Source organism: Notolabrus celidotus, chromosome 8 (genome assembly GCF_009762535.1).
Source record: "Notolabrus celidotus isolate fNotCel1 chromosome 8, fNotCel1.pri, whole genome shotgun sequence".
NCBI classification, from domain to species: domain Eukaryota; kingdom Metazoa; phylum Chordata; class Actinopteri; order Labriformes; family Labridae; genus Notolabrus; species Notolabrus celidotus.
In genome coordinates, this window is record NC_048279.1 from 31,605,658 (window position 1) to 31,622,701 (window position 17,044).

At 42.0% G+C, this 17,044-nt stretch overlaps 1 protein-coding gene across 1 annotated transcript; it reads right to left on the reverse strand.

The window, feature by feature from the left end:
* Positions 1–2,697: 2,697 nt before the first annotated feature.
* On the reverse strand, positions 2,698–16,781 carry fgf24 (fibroblast growth factor 24). The gene is made up of 5 exons (XM_034689338.1): positions 16,008–16,781; positions 15,782–15,818; positions 11,149–11,326; positions 6,767–6,873; positions 2,698–4,503 (listed from the first exon to the last, which is right to left on the reverse strand). Exons 1-5 carry the CDS (start codon positions 16,037–16,039, stop codon positions 4,231–4,233), a joined length of 627 nt encoding a protein of 208 aa, XP_034545229.1. The 5' UTR covers positions 16,040–16,781; the 3' UTR covers positions 2,698–4,230.
* Between the last annotated feature and the right edge of the window lie 263 nt (positions 16,782–17,044).

Here is a 17,044-nt window from a genome sequence, read left to right on the forward strand (position 1 = left end):
ATTTGTTTTTGTCACATACTTCAGAGTCTAAAGAGGCAAGGTTTGCACAGGCTGTGTACATCTCATGACAAATGTTCAGATCTTCATGAGTAGAGTCACTTTTAGAGCTACTGCAGGGCACAATCTGTAATTCTGTCATACATGACACCAAAGAGCCTCCAACAGAGTTTCAGAGCTAAATTTGATGCCTTATAGTCTCAGAATTATTGGCAGACAGAGGGATCCATTTATACTGAACATCTACCGACTCTGAATAATGTCTTATGATGTAATTCAAGCTTATTTAGCTCGTAAAAAACGTCCATTATTGGCTTTCTTCTGTCGGCTAGAGAAAGAGTAATTTCTCAGGTCAGTCTTAATCCAACATGAATTATTCAGTGCTCCACATTCACTCAGAGTAAAATACTGCTGACTCTTCACACCTACTGACCTTTATTTGGACCTGTCTTCACAACGCGCCGGCCACATGTTGTTATGAAGAGAACACAGAAGAGGTCTGACTTTCCAGAAACTGTATGTACAGTAAGCACATTTGTAATCCTGTAAAAACACAACTCAGCCATGAGTTCAGAAATACTCTGAGAATCACAGAGTGTTTCCCCTGCGGATCCCTCAGTCATAAAGGCGACCAGTCCATTGTGGTTTAGCGTTTAGCGTGAGTGAGACGGGCGGCAGCGGCGGTCCTGTTTTGACAGTAAATGACGTGACGTGTAACTACATTTAATGACACGAGGTATATTACAGCTTGAACTTTATTATGTTTGGCGTCAGAGTTTTGTTTTTCACTGACCTTGAGGAACAATTTGAGTAATATTCACAGAGACCAAACTTGTTTTATGTCTCAAACAGAACTGCTTTCTGTTGACAGGGCTAATTGTTAAGTGTGTGGTTGCTGATCTCAAGGCCAAAGAACCACTTTTGGTGGTTCCACTAAGATTTGTTTAACTTATGCACAACCACAAAGTTTCTTTTTTTCTGCATTGACACTGGTCATACTGTATCCATTGTGCACGGCGTCAGTGTGCTGACTTTTTCTAATAATAGAATATAAACTACTTGGCAAGCAGGACTGCATTTAAAGATTCCACCTCCTTTGTAAAGGGGGCTGGCCTTTGCAAAAGGGAATTCTATGTTTCATTTTGAAGTTATTGGTCCAGTTCCAAGACCATCTAGCCTCCACTGATCAAAGGTCGAGTCAGAGAAAAGCCTGGCGGGAGGCTTATGCAAAAATGTCGTCTCCTTATTGCGAATCCGCCGACACGTTGGAAACCATCGGCGCTCGTTTAAATGTCAATATACCCAGATGCAGTTTGGCTCTGCTTGGTCAAGTTTGAAGTATGTGGATGGGAAAAAAAAGAAAAGCTTGCTAGGAGATAGAATTTGGAGGGTTTGAGAAGTTGCATTGATTAAATTCCTCAACTTTTGTGCAAACTCTCAGACCTGCAAGATACTGAAAACCTGCAGAAAGTGAAGTACAGCGCAACATTTAATCAAAATATACAGCGACAATTCTTTAAAAGTACATTTTCCTTGTAACTTAAGTCTTTTTAAAAGTCCCACTCAACACCCGCTCTCCTCTTTGGTTGTTGCTTTTAGCAGGACATGTGTTTTCACCCTCTGTGTAATGTCATGTTCCTGTAAGAGGAGATATAAGCCATTTAAAAGGTTGATGACAAGATGAAGGGACATAAAACATTCCTTGAAATCCTGCAGTCAACTCTGCTTCTTCACGTCTGTTCTCCCCCTCCCTTCGGATGAGCAAGGTCTTCAGCGCTGATCCATTATGTTAACGGTGAATTACTGGGTCACACATCAAGTACGACGTTTTTTTTTCACCTTTTAAAAGCAGGCCCCGACGTCCAAAAGCCCATGACGGAGCGGGGGACTTCTGGGTCTGTTGGAGGTAACTACCAGATAGCATCGCTTGGAATTTAAACAGAAGTATTTTTTTCTCCCTCAAAGCCGCCATCATTCAGTCTGACGGTTACTGTAAACATCATTCCAGAACACAGCATTATAAGACATGCTACTCTGCATTCCTGCAGCGCTTTTAAAAAGATGGAGAAATGTGTAAAATATTGCGTGTTTATTAGTGTGGAGCTTTTACATCAAAGCAGGTTGTGTTTTAAGTGCTCAAAGGTTAACACAGGTGCACCTTGGACCATGTTAAATAAAATGAATGTATTCTTTTTTATTGTGACTTCTGCACCGTTTTCCTGAGCAGTTATGTAGCTCATGATGTAATACGTAACCACATTTAATCAATAGCTGCAGCGTAGTTTTTGACATTGATGAAAGAGACGGGGAAGAAGAATCAAATGCTGCCAAAAATACTGCAAAAGTATGAGGACAGTATTTTTAAAACAGCAACATCTGTGAAAACTCACCGCAGTGATATAAAAAGCTTTCAGGAATGTTGCAACATACCTTTCCAAATTTAAAAAACAGTGACGTTTCGAGCCGTCTTCACACTTTAAGCTTGTATATAAGAATGCATACCTTGGCATTGTGCAGAGAAGGGAATGTACTCTACGTCCAACCGATCGCTACCTGCAGCGTTCCTTTTTTCAGCACTGATATCCAATGTGCACTTCATCAAATTCCAGGACATAAATAGACTACTTTCCACAGAGCAATAAAGACATAAAATGGTTCCTTTTTTAAAATATAGTCCTCATTTTATTAACAGAGGCCAAATAAAACTCATCACATTTTATTTACAAAGGGAGGCAATAAATATCTTAATAATAGTCATAAAATTATTTTTGCTTACATTTGTTTAAAAAAATCATAAATGTGTCATGTTGTTAGTAGCAACTCATACAAAAACAAACCTGCCCGCAGACAGGTGATACATACTACAGGTGAGGAGGGGGCTGGAGTTTGTCGTCAAGTGAGAGAAGGAGTGAGAGGAGCAAAGACTTTCCCCTTCCTTAGGATTCAAACTGAAAATGTTCCCAGAATCCCGGATGAGTCGCTCACGTGGGGGAGAAGTCTTAATTGTCGAACGTGGATGTATGAAGTGATCAGAGGTGGTTAGAGCTACAGAATGTGGATCCTGCCTGTGGATCAACAAACAAGATTTCCCCAAAGGCATCCAGTGAGACTGAAAACAAGAGAAGATGAGCAAACAGTGAAAAGAGAAGAGGAAGGGATCAGTTCATGTTCTTGAGATTAACTGAACATACAGGCAGACAAGTTCAAGATCAACAAAAAGAAAAAAAAAAAAAAAAAGGAGGTAGAGGAAGTCTTCATCGCCAACCCAGAATTAGATCACGCTTCAAGAATCGGCACAACACGAGGAAGTTAAGAAAGCGAGTCCAGGTGGAGACGAAGGGGATTAACATCCGTCTTTCAAAAGTGATAAAGTTGGAAGACTCTGCGGAGTTATGAATCACATCAGCTGTTATGTTTTTGTTTGTTTTTTTGAGTGTTTGAACAGGACTAAAGCCTCGGCTGCTGCCTGACTAGTCAAAGCATGTCGTGTTTTAGCTGAATCACAGGCTGCATGGAAACGTCAAGGAAATCACACACAGCACTCGGAGGGTTCAGCGCATTCCAGGAGTGAAGCTGAGGTTGAGAGACATATGGAAAGAGAAAAAAAGAGCAGGAGACAGAAAGACAGATAGAGAGAAAGAGAGAGAGAGACCTGTAAAATATTGCACTGAAAGCTAACACAGTTATCCCGGCAGCACAGTGTCACCTGCGACCGCCACCACCTCCTCCTCCTCCTCCTCCTCCTCCTCCTCTCCGTTTCATCTCCATGGTGTCTGATTCCAGTGGAAAGTATGGGATCCGCGTAGTCAGGGGCAACACAAACAAAAACCGACAGGTATTCCAATAAATCTCTAGTTGGCTGATTTTTATAACATTGCGTCAGCTCCTGCCTCTGCCCCCATTGTCAAAAAGAAAAGTATGCCTTCAGCCTGCAGTTCAAACGGAGCTGAGGACGACAGCGACAGGAATCTCTCAGAGGTCCTTTAGTTTATCCAGTATAAATAACATGACAGATTAGCACAATGACATCAACCCAGAGGAATCCAAGAGCTGGGAAATACTCAGTCATCCTGAAATACAAAAATAAAACATCTTTGACTTTTTTTTGTTCTTTCGTCTGTCTCTCTTTTACAGAAGTGAAGTCTTTAAGGTGATTCTTTTAAGACAAGAAGCTTGAGATTTTCAGTCATTTCTCCCCTTCAGAGGAAAATTAGTGCTGTCCCATCGGTCCCATCAGTTCCTCTTGGGTTTTAACCGCCGAGCCCTTCGTGTCCGCTTTGTTACTGTGGTGAACCGAAACTCCTCCAGAGGGTCCATCCTGCCCTTGGGCTGGCGTTTCATGAAGTGGACTTCCTGTTGCCTCTGCGTGGTCCGCGAGCCTTTCTTGGGCCGACCCTTCCTGTTGAAGCCGAGGTACCAGCCTTTGTACTTGGCCGACACGAGAGCCGTGTAGTTGTTCTCCAGGAATTCCTCGACAAAGACGCACTCCTGCTTCCTTCCATCGGGCTGAAAGAGGGGGGAAAATAGGACATTCATTAATTTTTAACACAGCAGCTTGACCTCTTTTTCAACCAGCAGTCTGGCTCATTTCCATTTCATCAGTGCAGTCTGGATCAGTGTGGGTGGCTTTATTTGTTGGGTTTTCTGCGTGTCCCTCTATCCTGTCAAATAGTATGAAGTCTCAAAATACAGATTGATTGCTTTGTGAACTTTCTAAACACATATGTGACAAAAAAGTGAAGATTTCTGCTTTGAGTTATCTTACAATAAGTTATCTCACAGATTCATTTAGCCGAGTAGATCATTCACACTTATCTTAATGTCCGAGTCAGGATTTTTCCTACATTTGAAAAGTTACAGAAGAGTTTTAGGGCCAAGGATGACAGAAAAAAATCTCTTTAAAAAAAATACCACTGAAGGTTTTACAGACTCTGATGTGTTAGAAACAGCAATTAACGCAACTTTATGCAAAAGTGAAACACCACCAAACATCAATTGTTGACTTTTTCCTCAAAATGCATGAAATAAATCCTCCTCCTCTCCTTTTTTTCCCTCATCCCTGACCCTAAAACTCTTCTGTATCAAAGAGTTGGGGGTTATATCATATGTGACATCCAGCAAAGAGCAGGGTGAGGAGCTTCACTCAAAGACGAGAAAGACTGGCTCTGTTGCTTCATACTTCACAGAGAGATAAGTGAGCGAGCAGCACCGGTCTTATCACCTACATCTTTAAAGAAAGGAACTTCATCTGCAACTTTTAGGGACCTAAAAAGTAGAAGTTTTAGTTCATGGTAGGAGTGTTTAAGATTATAAGGCATCTACTGGTGAGGGTGTGGATTAAATCAAAGTGACAGAGCTCCCTGCGTGTGAAAAATGTCGGCTTTCCATAGGGATGGTGTTTAGTTTCTCATTCCAGGATCAGCAACATGGTATACTCTTTACATAAGACCCCTTGCAGGTGATTTTACTCCATGAATTCATCTTTATGAATGTTGGAACAGATCTCTAAGGCTCCAAATTGTACTTTTAAGGTATTAAAGCTCCTGTCAGTAACGTTTGGTTTGGTTTGTGTCCATTTTAACGCCCCAACCTGGACAAAGAGATACCCATATTTTCATCACTGATTGTGTCCTGTACATGTGTGAGTATGATTTTAGAAAAAGGCTTCATCCTGCTTTATTTCAACAGCCAAATGTATCATTCATCAAGCATCTTTGTTGTGGAAAATTCTGAAGAATAAAAGGTTGTTTTTGAGCGTGCAGGTAACCACTGTGTGTGAGTCACTGGAGCTTCAAGCTGTATATAATTATGAAACTAAGAAGGAAGTGGATTCAGTATTTTTCAAGAACTTTATGATGTTCAGGCTTCATTTATAGTTGGTGAGATATTTAAGGGATTTTAGTATATGACTTTTCCAAAAACAATGACAACCTTATATTTCCTGAGAAGTCACAACACATTATAGACTGAGTGGTCTGTTCACGAGATGAGACCCCACTGTCAACACACAACACAGCACTGCTAAAATGCTTGGTCAATAAAAACCAAGCTATCTGCATGTCTCCATTGCATTGAGGACTTTCTGTAATTTACTGTGCAGCTTTTTTATCATTCAGCAAACAGAAAGCCAGAGTAATTTTATCCGATTTTCGAAATAATCCTAAAGGAGGAAGTGGAAGTACATTTCTTAAGAAAAAGAGGCCCCTGCAACAAAAACTCCAAATGCATGTTTCTAACAGATGACCACGATGAGGGAGTGAAAACTTACTGCAGCCCCGCTGATGCTGACAGCATGAGTTATTGATGCAACAAAATCACACGTGAGCCTCCCACCACAGTCTTCGTGTACGAATATTAACTTCTTTTCCATATCGGAGCGGGGTGTCCACAGAGTCACATGCAGTCATCCCGCGCTCCTGGCCACCTGGTGTGACTAAGTGATATAATTGCAATGGCATTCCTCCTAAGTGACCATTAGTCTCTCAATGCATTGTGGTGATTGCAGTCCGTAATTGACTGATCGAGTGTCAAAGGAGCAGGCAGATTACGTAATGGAAGAAGGGCTGTGAGTTATCAAAGGGGTTTTGTTAGGGTGTACAAAAACAGCAGGAGAAAGCAGATCGGAGGCTGCGTTCAATTCAGCCTGGATTAAGAGCTCTGTTCAAAATATTCATTTAGATATCACAGAGGTCTAAATTTAACTGTCGGGTCAGACGTTCGGATCAGATGCTTTTATAACAATCTCGAACTGGAGGCCGAAGATACTCACCCTTCCAACTATTTTGCCCTTCTCATTCATGCAGATGTAATGTTCGCTCTCCTGTCCTTTTATTCGAATGTGGCTCCCGAAGGTCTCCGTCTCCACGACAAGCAGAGCTGGAAGAGAAAAGGAAAGGGGACTCTGTTAGAGGCAGGTCTTTCCTCTTTTGGAAACACAAAATCAAAGTACATTCAATCCAATCCAGTATTTGTTTTCACTTCTGGTGGAGTATTTTCTCAACTTTATTCATTTTCTTCAATTAAAGAAAATAAATAATAATCATTGTTTTAACTTGTGTAAAAGAAACGGTGCAAAATGAAGGCTCTGCTATTAAATTAACACAACAATTTCATCAGCACTGAGCCTCACAAATCAATTCTGGTCAACAATTTGCACCAGTAGATTAGCTTACAGTATTTAGAAGTTCATGCTGCATGAATAAGTTGCTTTTTATACACCACACTGCTCTCAATGATCAATATCAGGCATACCAGACAATGCATTCTCTTAAATTCAGAGAAATAATCTACAATAAAAGCTAAAAAAATCACAATCAAGAGAGTTCTATAAGTTCCATAACTTAAAAGTAAATGTTTTTGGCTGTAGATATTATGTGATCTGACAAATATAGATTGCACAATGAGTATGCACATACAAATGATGCCAAATATGAGGTTTTAAATTGTTTTATAGCACAAAAATGAACATAAAGTGATGAATTGTGGGTCTCCAGAGCAAGTATTTAAAGTTTATGTGGGTATATTAGGTCTATAATTTTCTTTACATGTGGTAAAACAACAACGCCATCAACACTTAAACCTGACGCAGCAGTAATCCACTCTCGAGATGCATCTCGGTGGCTCTTTTAATCCCCCTTCCTCCTCCTCCTCCTCCTCCTCCTCATCCCAAATGTTAACCCCTGCGAGGTCACCTTTGTCTCTGTTCGCCCCTCGACCAGCAAAGAGATCTGCCAAACATTTGTGGAGCGGTTATGTGCCCCTCAGGATTAGGTTTCAAGTTCCCTTTAGTCTGTGCTCACTCAATCAAAAAGTTAAGATGATCCATTTGTTTAACACACAGGGCCATTCAGCAGCGCTCAAGGGAGAAGGGGAAGAATAGGCGAAGGGGAAGGGACAGGCTGGAGGGCAGAAGTAACTCCCCTCCTCCTCCTCCTCCTCCCCTCCTCCTCCTCCCTCGACCCTAAAACTCCACTTTGGGAAGAAGGAAACCTGTCTCAAAGGTGTAACTAAAGGTAGGTGAAAGGGATTGTCTTCTGATTGGAAAGATTTCTGTTGAATCGTATGATGGAGATAAATAAAGAACCACATGGTGAACTTTTTTCAGCACTGGACCTTTTTGGGACACTTCTGACGGAAAAAAAAGAATGGTTTGTACATAAAGCGAGTGGAAAAATGTATCTCTGCAAGTCAAATCAGGAGTCCTCTGACAACACCCTGGCCTTCTCACTCCTCACTTGGACCCAAACTTCAACCTCAAGAATGAGGCCACGACCCAAAACATCAGAAAAAGCAATATTCCCCACCTACTGTGAGTTATCTTTCGTCTGTGACTCCATCCAAACCAGATTTTTGCTTTATCTGTAAATGTATGAACCCAACATAGCACTCCAATAACCCACTGGAGGCTTTCTGACGGTAGGAATGTTACAAACGTTCCTCTGCTGATGGTAAAATTACAAAAGATGGAGCCCAAAAGACCCAGCAGGGAATTTAATGTGATTGCAACATCATCCACCTGCATGTGTCTTAAAGATGGCAAGAGGTTAACTTTGGGTATTTTATTTCTTAAACAATCCCTCCTTGTACTCCAGGCTCCTTTCGGGGCTTTTACTGTAATTACAACAACAAAAAACTGAACCTTAAAGCTCCTGTGAGAAACTTTCTGTGTCTGTTGATTTTGGCGCCCCCCTGTGGACAAAGTGATACCTCTTATCTCCACTGATTGTGCTGTATGCCTTAAAACTACGGTATAGAAACTGTCAGCGTTGTTGCTGGTGTTATCATTTGCTTTTGAAGGTCATAAATAGGCATCACTGGAAATTGAGGCTGTTTCGTAACCTGGAACAAACTCCTCACAGGAGCTTTAAGAAAATCTGATCAAAGATTTAAGTATTTACAGCTGTATCAGATACGCCAAAGTTACCTTCAGATTCTTCCTTTTTTTATATATATATTTTTGGGGGTATTTTTGCCTTAAATGGACAGGACAGCTGAAGAGAGACAGGAAATGTGGGGAGCAGAAAGTGGGGAAGGACATGCAGTAAATGGTCCAGGCTGGAATCGAACGTGCGACCTCTGCAACGAGGGCTATGGCCTCTGTATATGTGGCGTGCGCTTAGACCCCACACCCCAAGTTCTTAAAGAATTCCCAATCAATCCCACTTCCACAGACTTCTTCACCCTAAAGCCTGGATGAATATTTTGCGTTGACTATACACCATAGTGGCATATGTTGTTTTACTACATACTTGTACGTTGGAGTGTTAGCATCGCTCTGCAATACTCCACTTAAACACTAGTTGGCAGTGTGACTTATATGCTAGTTATATCGGCAGTTTCCTGTTCTTTTGTGCACAGGTTAGCATGGCATTTAAATCCAAGTGTTTTATACTAGAGTCTGAGCTGACAGATTGTGAGCAGAAGTTGATCATACAGCATTTATTGTAAAGAAAAAAAGAGAGGTGATGGACTGTAGGGGTGGTGCACGCTAATACCGGAGAGGCTGTAAATGCATGAAATACGATGTTACACAGCAGACCAATCACAGGTAGTTCCATTTTTTGAAGAGGTGCACGTCAGCCTCTGTTTAGCTACACGGCTACGCAGTGAAGCTACGGCGTAAATTTGATGCACAAGTATAAACCAGGCTTAAACCAACTCTCTATTTTTAGGATGTAATATGAACAATGTGGGGCTTCAGGCCGCCTCAGTATTAAGTCACCTGTCAAAAAGCTAAATAAGCCCCTCCTGCTGAAAAACACTTTGCAGCATGAATCAGTTTAAAAGCCTTTGCATTGACCCTGCGTTTGCTCCAAGTAGACAAGAAGCATCATTAACAACGGACTCCTCTGGAGAGGATTGTTCTGGTCTCTTAAAAATGAAAAATGTGTATGGCTGCACTTTGCTGCACTGATGCATCACAAAGCTCTATATCGAAGCAATATATTTAATCTGTGGTGGTTTGTATCCCTCCGCCATGAAGCTGCAGTGACGGAGAGTAGATTACAGCAAAGAAAATATCTTCCTGATTATTATTAGTGAGTGCAAAGGAGTTCACAGGTGCCAGGTACTGCAGCTGGATGGGGAGGAGGAGGAGGTAGACGAGGAGGGGGAGGGGCAGAGGGTGGAATTGGCAAGGCCTCATGGGAAAAATTGGATCTGCTTCCACTCAAGCTCTAACAAGCAGTGAGGAAACTTCGCCTCGGCGCATCTGCGACTGAACACACTCACTCAGAGGCATTCAAGACCAGCAATTTTCGAGCCGTGAGTCAGCTGTTATGAGCAAAATATCTGCAGGAGAGCACAACACAGGTCCTGCTGCCTTATGTTTGTGCCACTGCATCAAAGTCGGCTCCGCTGACCATCAATTTACCCATCTGCAAGGGTTGTTTTGATTTGAGACGGTGAACAAGTCCGTACAGAAAGCAGAAAGAGTACACTTGAGGTTGACAGAAGCACAGACTTGTGTGCAAATGTCAAGCCCAAGAAGAAAATTATATCTGTCACATGCTTTTCATCACCTTCATGTTTTAAATTTACAATGACCAAGACCGCAGCTGAATCAAAGTGGCTCCCCAGTTCAACAACAAACGCAACAAAGACCATTTAAAACCACAGTGAGGTGAATACAATAAAACATCTCTCTCCTTCTTTAAGTGAAGGGATCATTTCACTGAAGGAATACAGTAAATGACACAGCCACAGCCCAAAGACAATCAAGTTTATCAGTGTGGTCGCAATATGCACAACTTTGAATCTATACGCTGAAAACTCAAACAGCAGTTAAGGATATTTTTCAGAACGGGAAAGCAAGGTGTCAGATATCGTTCTGGGACAGATTGACACCATTGCTCTTAAAAACGGTCTAAAAATAGACTTGCTCTGGATACCCAAATGCTGCAGTAAACATCTCTTGCCAGGTCAGCTATTTCATAATCTCTCCCTCCATCCAAACCAGTAGTTGGTGGGATTGAAAAGTCACCATCAACATTTCCCAAGACAAACACAGAGCAGCAGAAACCACCTCCTAACTCAGGTAGTGTTAGCTGAGCAAATCTCAAAGGGGACCTAAATGTGTCCGGTAGGCTCACAGTGGTCCCTCGTCTAACTAGCTGAAATGTAAAGGTGAGATGAACAGGAGTTCTCCCATACCATACTTGCCCCCATCATCTCCGTTGGCGTTGACTTTCTTCCCCAAGATCTGGACGTGCTTCCCTGTGGTCCTGCTGTAGAGCTGATAGATCCGGACCTGCTTCCGGCTCAGGTCGTCTGGGTTCCTCGTGTGGTTCTCGATATAAAATCTGAAGTCAGCGGAGCTCTGCTGGGACTCCTGTGCAGAGATGTGAGACAGAAGAGAGCAGAGAGAGAGAGACGGAATATGAGAAACGGAGAAAGACAGACAGTGACTGCACAGGTGTTGATAGTAATTTGTGCTGTTGCTTTTATGGGCCCTGTGTCAAAAAATTGTGCTTCAGGGGTGAATTACTGAACCTAGAAATTGCGGTTGTGGCATTTTGATGTTTCTCTTTCCTCTTTAAACCGGCACATTTTATATGCATTGCATTTACAAGGTGATAACAACGCTACAAGACGTGATAATGAAGTCACCGTTTGAGTGAAAATCCAACAGAACAAGTGCAAAGCGTATAGTGCAGCCTTCTGTTGCTTCCTATTGAGACAGCAGTATACTATGCGCCCTGGGCGATATTGAGAAACCTGTACTCCATTTCCACAAGCAAGCAAGCCACTAGCAATTATACACCTGAAGCATCCAGACCTGTTGCACTATCATCAAACAAATATCTGCCTGCAGGCGAAGCCAGGTCCATAAATTAGGAAACGCAGCAGGCGGAAGACAAGACTGAAAGATGGCAAGAGGCACCTCGAACCACAAAAACGCTCTTGTGGAATCAAATTGTCCAAATCCACCTTTGAGAATCCGCTCGCCTGCTGTTTATGAGTCACCTTGGACCTGACATAAAAACAGAGGAAATCACTGCTACTCGACAGCATGTCAGAGAAGCAACTGTGTCAAGCCTACATGTGGAAGAGCGCAAGGAAACATATACTTTCAGAAGCCCTGGAATCTCAGTTCACGCCAAGATCCCATTTCCCCAGCTGTATGGTGTGGTAATTGCACAGTAATGGCTTTTTATGTGGCTGTTCTCAGGTGGCTAATTATATACACATTACATACCCCGAGTACTTGTTATTCTACCCCCGGTAAATTAATGGCATGTAGCAAAACATGATGGGAAATTGTGGCCTTGTAAGAACAAATCCTTAAACTCAGAGTGGAAAAATAAATCTGCAAATGAGAGTGCAAAATTTAATGGAGACTCTTAATGCCTCTCATGCACCAGATGTCATACAGGTTAAGCCCCAATCCACATAGATGATTCCTTTAGGTTGGACTCCCAATCTAACCTCCCAAAAACCGACCAATGGTGAGTTAAGACGACATCTTTTAACATCATTAAAGTGCTCTGAACAACTCATTTAAGATGCAGCATCAGGCATCATTTGGACAAGCTTTTAAAATGTTGGATCAATATGACGTATTCAGTCTAGTAATACAGTCCTCGGAGGATCCAGTCCCTGAACTGGGACACAGCTTCTGTATCTTGACATTTAGGAAACACGCCCCGTAATGTTACTTCTGGCATCAGACAGTGTGAAAAATGAGAGGCTGGAAATCAGAATGCGATGCCGACTGAATGGTATTGACTTCCAGGCAACAAAACTCAGGGTTCAGTTTTTGACAACCAGTTCTTGTGGGAAGTTGCAGAGTGTGACTATTTTACTCACAGAAATTCCATTTCTCTAGTCTCAAAGCGAAGGCATCAAAATTAGTGATGGCGCAGTTGGCTTCTTAACTTGCACCACAGTTTCCAGAGTGGCAGCTTGTTTTTAAATGCTAGACACAATTACTCTGAGTGCTTATCCAAACATGCAACACACCTTGCATGAAACATCTGCATGGCCATGACAACTGAGTCAAACTTTTTATGGCCTTACAAACATATTCCTAACCCTGTAGTCACACTCCTCAATCCTGCACTCTCTCAGAAGCAGTACAACCTGTGCTCCACCGAGATCCACCGAGCTACGGTTTTAAAGAGACCTCATTTTTTACCACATCGGAAACCTGATTACCAGATTTGTCATTTTAAATAAATCTGTGTGCGGCATATACGTCTGCAACCCTTATCTAGAAAAACATGCACTCAAACTAAATGTTTAAAACCAAATTTACCATGTATGCATTCATAATATTCTAATTCTGTACGATCTGTTATACGAGACAGAGGAGTTACAACAGCAATGAACCACTTTTAAGTTCTCACATCTGATGCTAAACTATTCCGTCGTTGGGAATCTCCGGAAAGTGAGCAGTTAGCATGAGCAGTGGGAGCCACAAGAGCTGAACAAACAAAGGAAAAATGTCACCAGCAGGACTTTTATTCTCAAAAACATGATGTCAGATTCATAATGTGTGATTGACAAGTGATCTCAAACACTAACACCAAGTTTGGCACTAAAGGATGCTGCCAAAAAAAATCAAATAAAAAAATTCTGCTTCAATATTAAACTTTGATGGCAGATTGATAATCAAATAAAGATGCAGCAGCAGCAGAATATTATCTAGGATGTATAACTGTGTTGAAAACAGTGCATTAATTTCAACAGCTAAGCCTCAGCGTCATCGGTTGTCAGCTCTCTCTCACAAAGAACCTCAAAGTTGACGAGCAGGAAGAAAAAAAGTAACATACAACAAACCGTAGCCTAACCAGGCTGCTACGGGATTTATCCCAAATCTCCCCATCTCTAAACAAACATAAAGGTGTGTTTGGTAGACAGTTGCATTTTGCATCAAGAGAAAGGCAAGCCTAAGCACATGGCTGAGGTGAAGACCAGCGACAACAGTGTTTTATCACGCTGTCTCCTTTCTTCAAAGACACAGCATGAAAACGGATATGGTTGAAACTTCAAAAGTCTGGCACTCATCTTTACCCAGGAAGCTTAGTTGTCGCATCCATCTAAGATACACCTTGCTATCTGCTCCTCACACACACACATACACACACACACACACACACACTCTCACGAGGGGTCACACAAATAGAGAAAAGCACACTCTCACATGTTGGCGGTGCATTCAGAGTTTACTTTCAACTGTGGTTGTCTTTCCTCATGAAATCACAACCACAGAGTGACATGTAGGAGCCGTCAGCTGCACGTAGAGGCAGAGAGGAGCAGGATGGGTCAACGACATGAAAGAGGGGGTTGTTTTATTTTAGTTTTAGTTTGCTCATCAGTCTGTAAGCACTCAGAAAGTCCCCCATGTGTTTACTTTATTTGACCTTTTCTTAACCGAAACAAGAATGTCAACCAAGAAGCAAAAAAAAAACACAAGCTTTGTTTCATCAGTGCACTTGATACGTGTGTCAGGCCACATTCTGCATCTACATGAACTACATGCTGTGATCAGTCCACAGTGTTTGTGCTAGCTCTGTTGGAATAATCAGAGAAAAAAGGCTTACATAACATGCAGTTTAGTTTTTTTTTTATGTACAATATTTTTATATTTTGTATCAATTTTAATTTAAATTGATTATAGATGTCATCCTTTACTTTGAATTCTGAGCTAATGAACATCATGGTCCTGGCAGCATTAAGTGAACACTACATGAGCAAGCTTTAAATGTTTTATATAGTGAACAAACAAATCTCCCCCTCCTGCGGGGCTGTATTCCTCCTCAAAGGTCAAATGTCACCTCTCCTTGTTCTCTCATAAAATATTATTCCATCTTTTAAACTTCTAATTAGACAAAATCTACAACCTGGTGATGCAACAGTGTCAGAAAAACCTTGTTTAAAATTATGTAAGATCATAACAACTCTGAGAGATTAATTACCATCAAACACGTCATCCCAATAAATTGATCACATAGCTTTATGAGTGAGCGCGCGTGCTCGCACTCTGCGTCTTCTCTGAATCAAAGCGGCGCAATTAGATGAGTGGATGCCTGCAAATGATTACTGTTCAAAGTGAGACGCAACTAATAAAAAGCGAGGCAACAAGCGCCAAACGAGCCCAGCTGTTCAAAGGAACAGCTTTTTTAACCCCAGGGATCAAAATATTTACTACACGATCCTGCTGTAAAATACGGAAACTGCTACTTCAACTCCAAATTAAAAACAACAGGTTTGGATGAAACTTTTGTGGTTTGGTGGTGAAGTAAAATACTTAGTTGGAATAATCCGGGGAAAAAAGACGCAGGTATGCGCTGAAGACTTCTCCTTTATATTCATTTATCAGTACAGCGGCCTAAGTTATTAACTAGTGGTCATTTTTCTACCAAAGTTATTGCACATGTTACATATTAATCACTAAAATCACATCATGATGATGCAGCTATAATTAGAATCAGGGAATTGCTCAGACTTGTATATTCTTTCATGCATTTTCAGCAATTTCTTTCTTCCAATTTCTTCATGTATCTCTTAAATTCAGTAAATTTGTTGTAGTTTCTGTGCCAAATTTTTAAATACCAATTTTGATTTTACTTTTTTGTCAAATGTGTCCGTTGAAACTACAGGCTGACTACATTTTCGTCTAGCCCCTCACAGACAAAGTTTTTTTTTTCAACCCGGCGTTGCGTGGTCCACCATGAAAAACAGTCAACACATCTCACCAGCAATATTCACATTTAAAAGGAGCGCAGCGACATGCAGACACACAAACACACAAAAAAGAAGTTGAAAGTGGGAGTAAACATACCTGTAGCTGGAAGTAGAGGACCAGAAAATGTAAACACCTAAGTAAAGAGAGAGAGAGGGCGAGAGGAGAGAGGAGGGGAGTGAATCACACAGGCAATTACATGAAGAAATAAACGCAGCCTATCTGGATAAAAAGCAATGCGTAAATATGAAGCTTTTGGCGACTTCTATTGGTAAGAATGTACGAGTTTGTGTGCAAAAGGCACACGGAGATGTGGAACACTTACACGTATATGAACCTCGAAGGCAGCAGAGACATCTTGACTCGCAGAAGTACACCTGAAATACACCTGCTTCCACCGAGTTAAAGCCCCAGGAAAGGTTGGCGAAATCGCCCCCCTCTATCTTGCTTTCGCTCCCCCCCGCGCGTCCTTTACGCGCACAACTCCGGGGGTAAGTAAGAGATTGAATCCCAGTGTAAGGATAGATCACTGGAGAGCAGCAACAGAGTTACAGGGTGCAACATTAGGTGCTTCCTTGTTGAGGGGGGATTATCCAGAAGTCTCCTCCGCTCCCCGAAATCCCACAACCGTCTCCGTAGGTTGGTGCCAAGCGTGGAGAGGATTTAGAATTCAACCTCTTCAAAAAATCCTTTCGGCGAAAAATATTATCCTCCGAGTTTTACGCACCGATAACCAAGTTTACCCGCAATCTCAATCCTGCTCCTCCAGAGATCACAGGCTCCTCAGCTCCGTCCGTATACCTGCGGGGGATTTCTACACCTTGCATAGGTCATTTTATTTGATCAAGTGCTGGAGAGGAAATGCTGGAGATAATAAAACGCCCTTCCACCAAAGAGTCGCTAAAACCGAGAAAACAAAGTCATCCGCGCTTTACTTCAAAAGTTTCGTTTTTCAAAAAAACAACTTTAATGAAAATCGCAGCGACAGCAGCAGCAGCAGCAGCAGCAGTGGATCCCTGGAGAGGTTTGGGGGCTGATGATGGCGCAGCAGTGCCTGTCAGTGGTGTTTGTGCGTCTGCGGCTTTAGATTTGGGCACAGAGAGGCTTTTTTGTTGTTGGTGGGTGGAAACATGTCAGCGGTTTGCACCTGATAGGGTAATCTAGGAGAGACCATCAGCTTGAAGAGGGTTTTTTCCTCTCGGTGGGCAAAACAGTGCGCAAAAGGAGAACAAGGAGAAGGAGAAGAAGAGCTTTTTGGTTTGTTTTTGGGGGGGCGTTGAATTTGATTTATTTTTCTCCCCACAAGTAGGAGTTCGGGGATTTAACCGGTGTGGACAAAACAACCTGGGTAACACAACAGGG

Excerpts from the sequence above, each read along its gene's own strand:
- fgf24 (XM_034689338.1), bottom strand. The coding sequence starts at position 16,039 with ATGTCTCTGCTGCCTTCGAGGTTCATATACGT. Across the intron at positions 11,327-15,781 it reads TCCTCTACTTCCAGCTACAG|GAGTCCCAGCAGAGCTCCGC; the intron begins GTATGTTTACTC and ends ATCTCTGCACAG. Across the intron at positions 6,874-11,148 it reads AGATGATGGGGGCAAGTATG|CTCTGCTTGTCGTGGAGACG; the intron begins GTATGGGAGAAC and ends TTTCTCTTCCAG.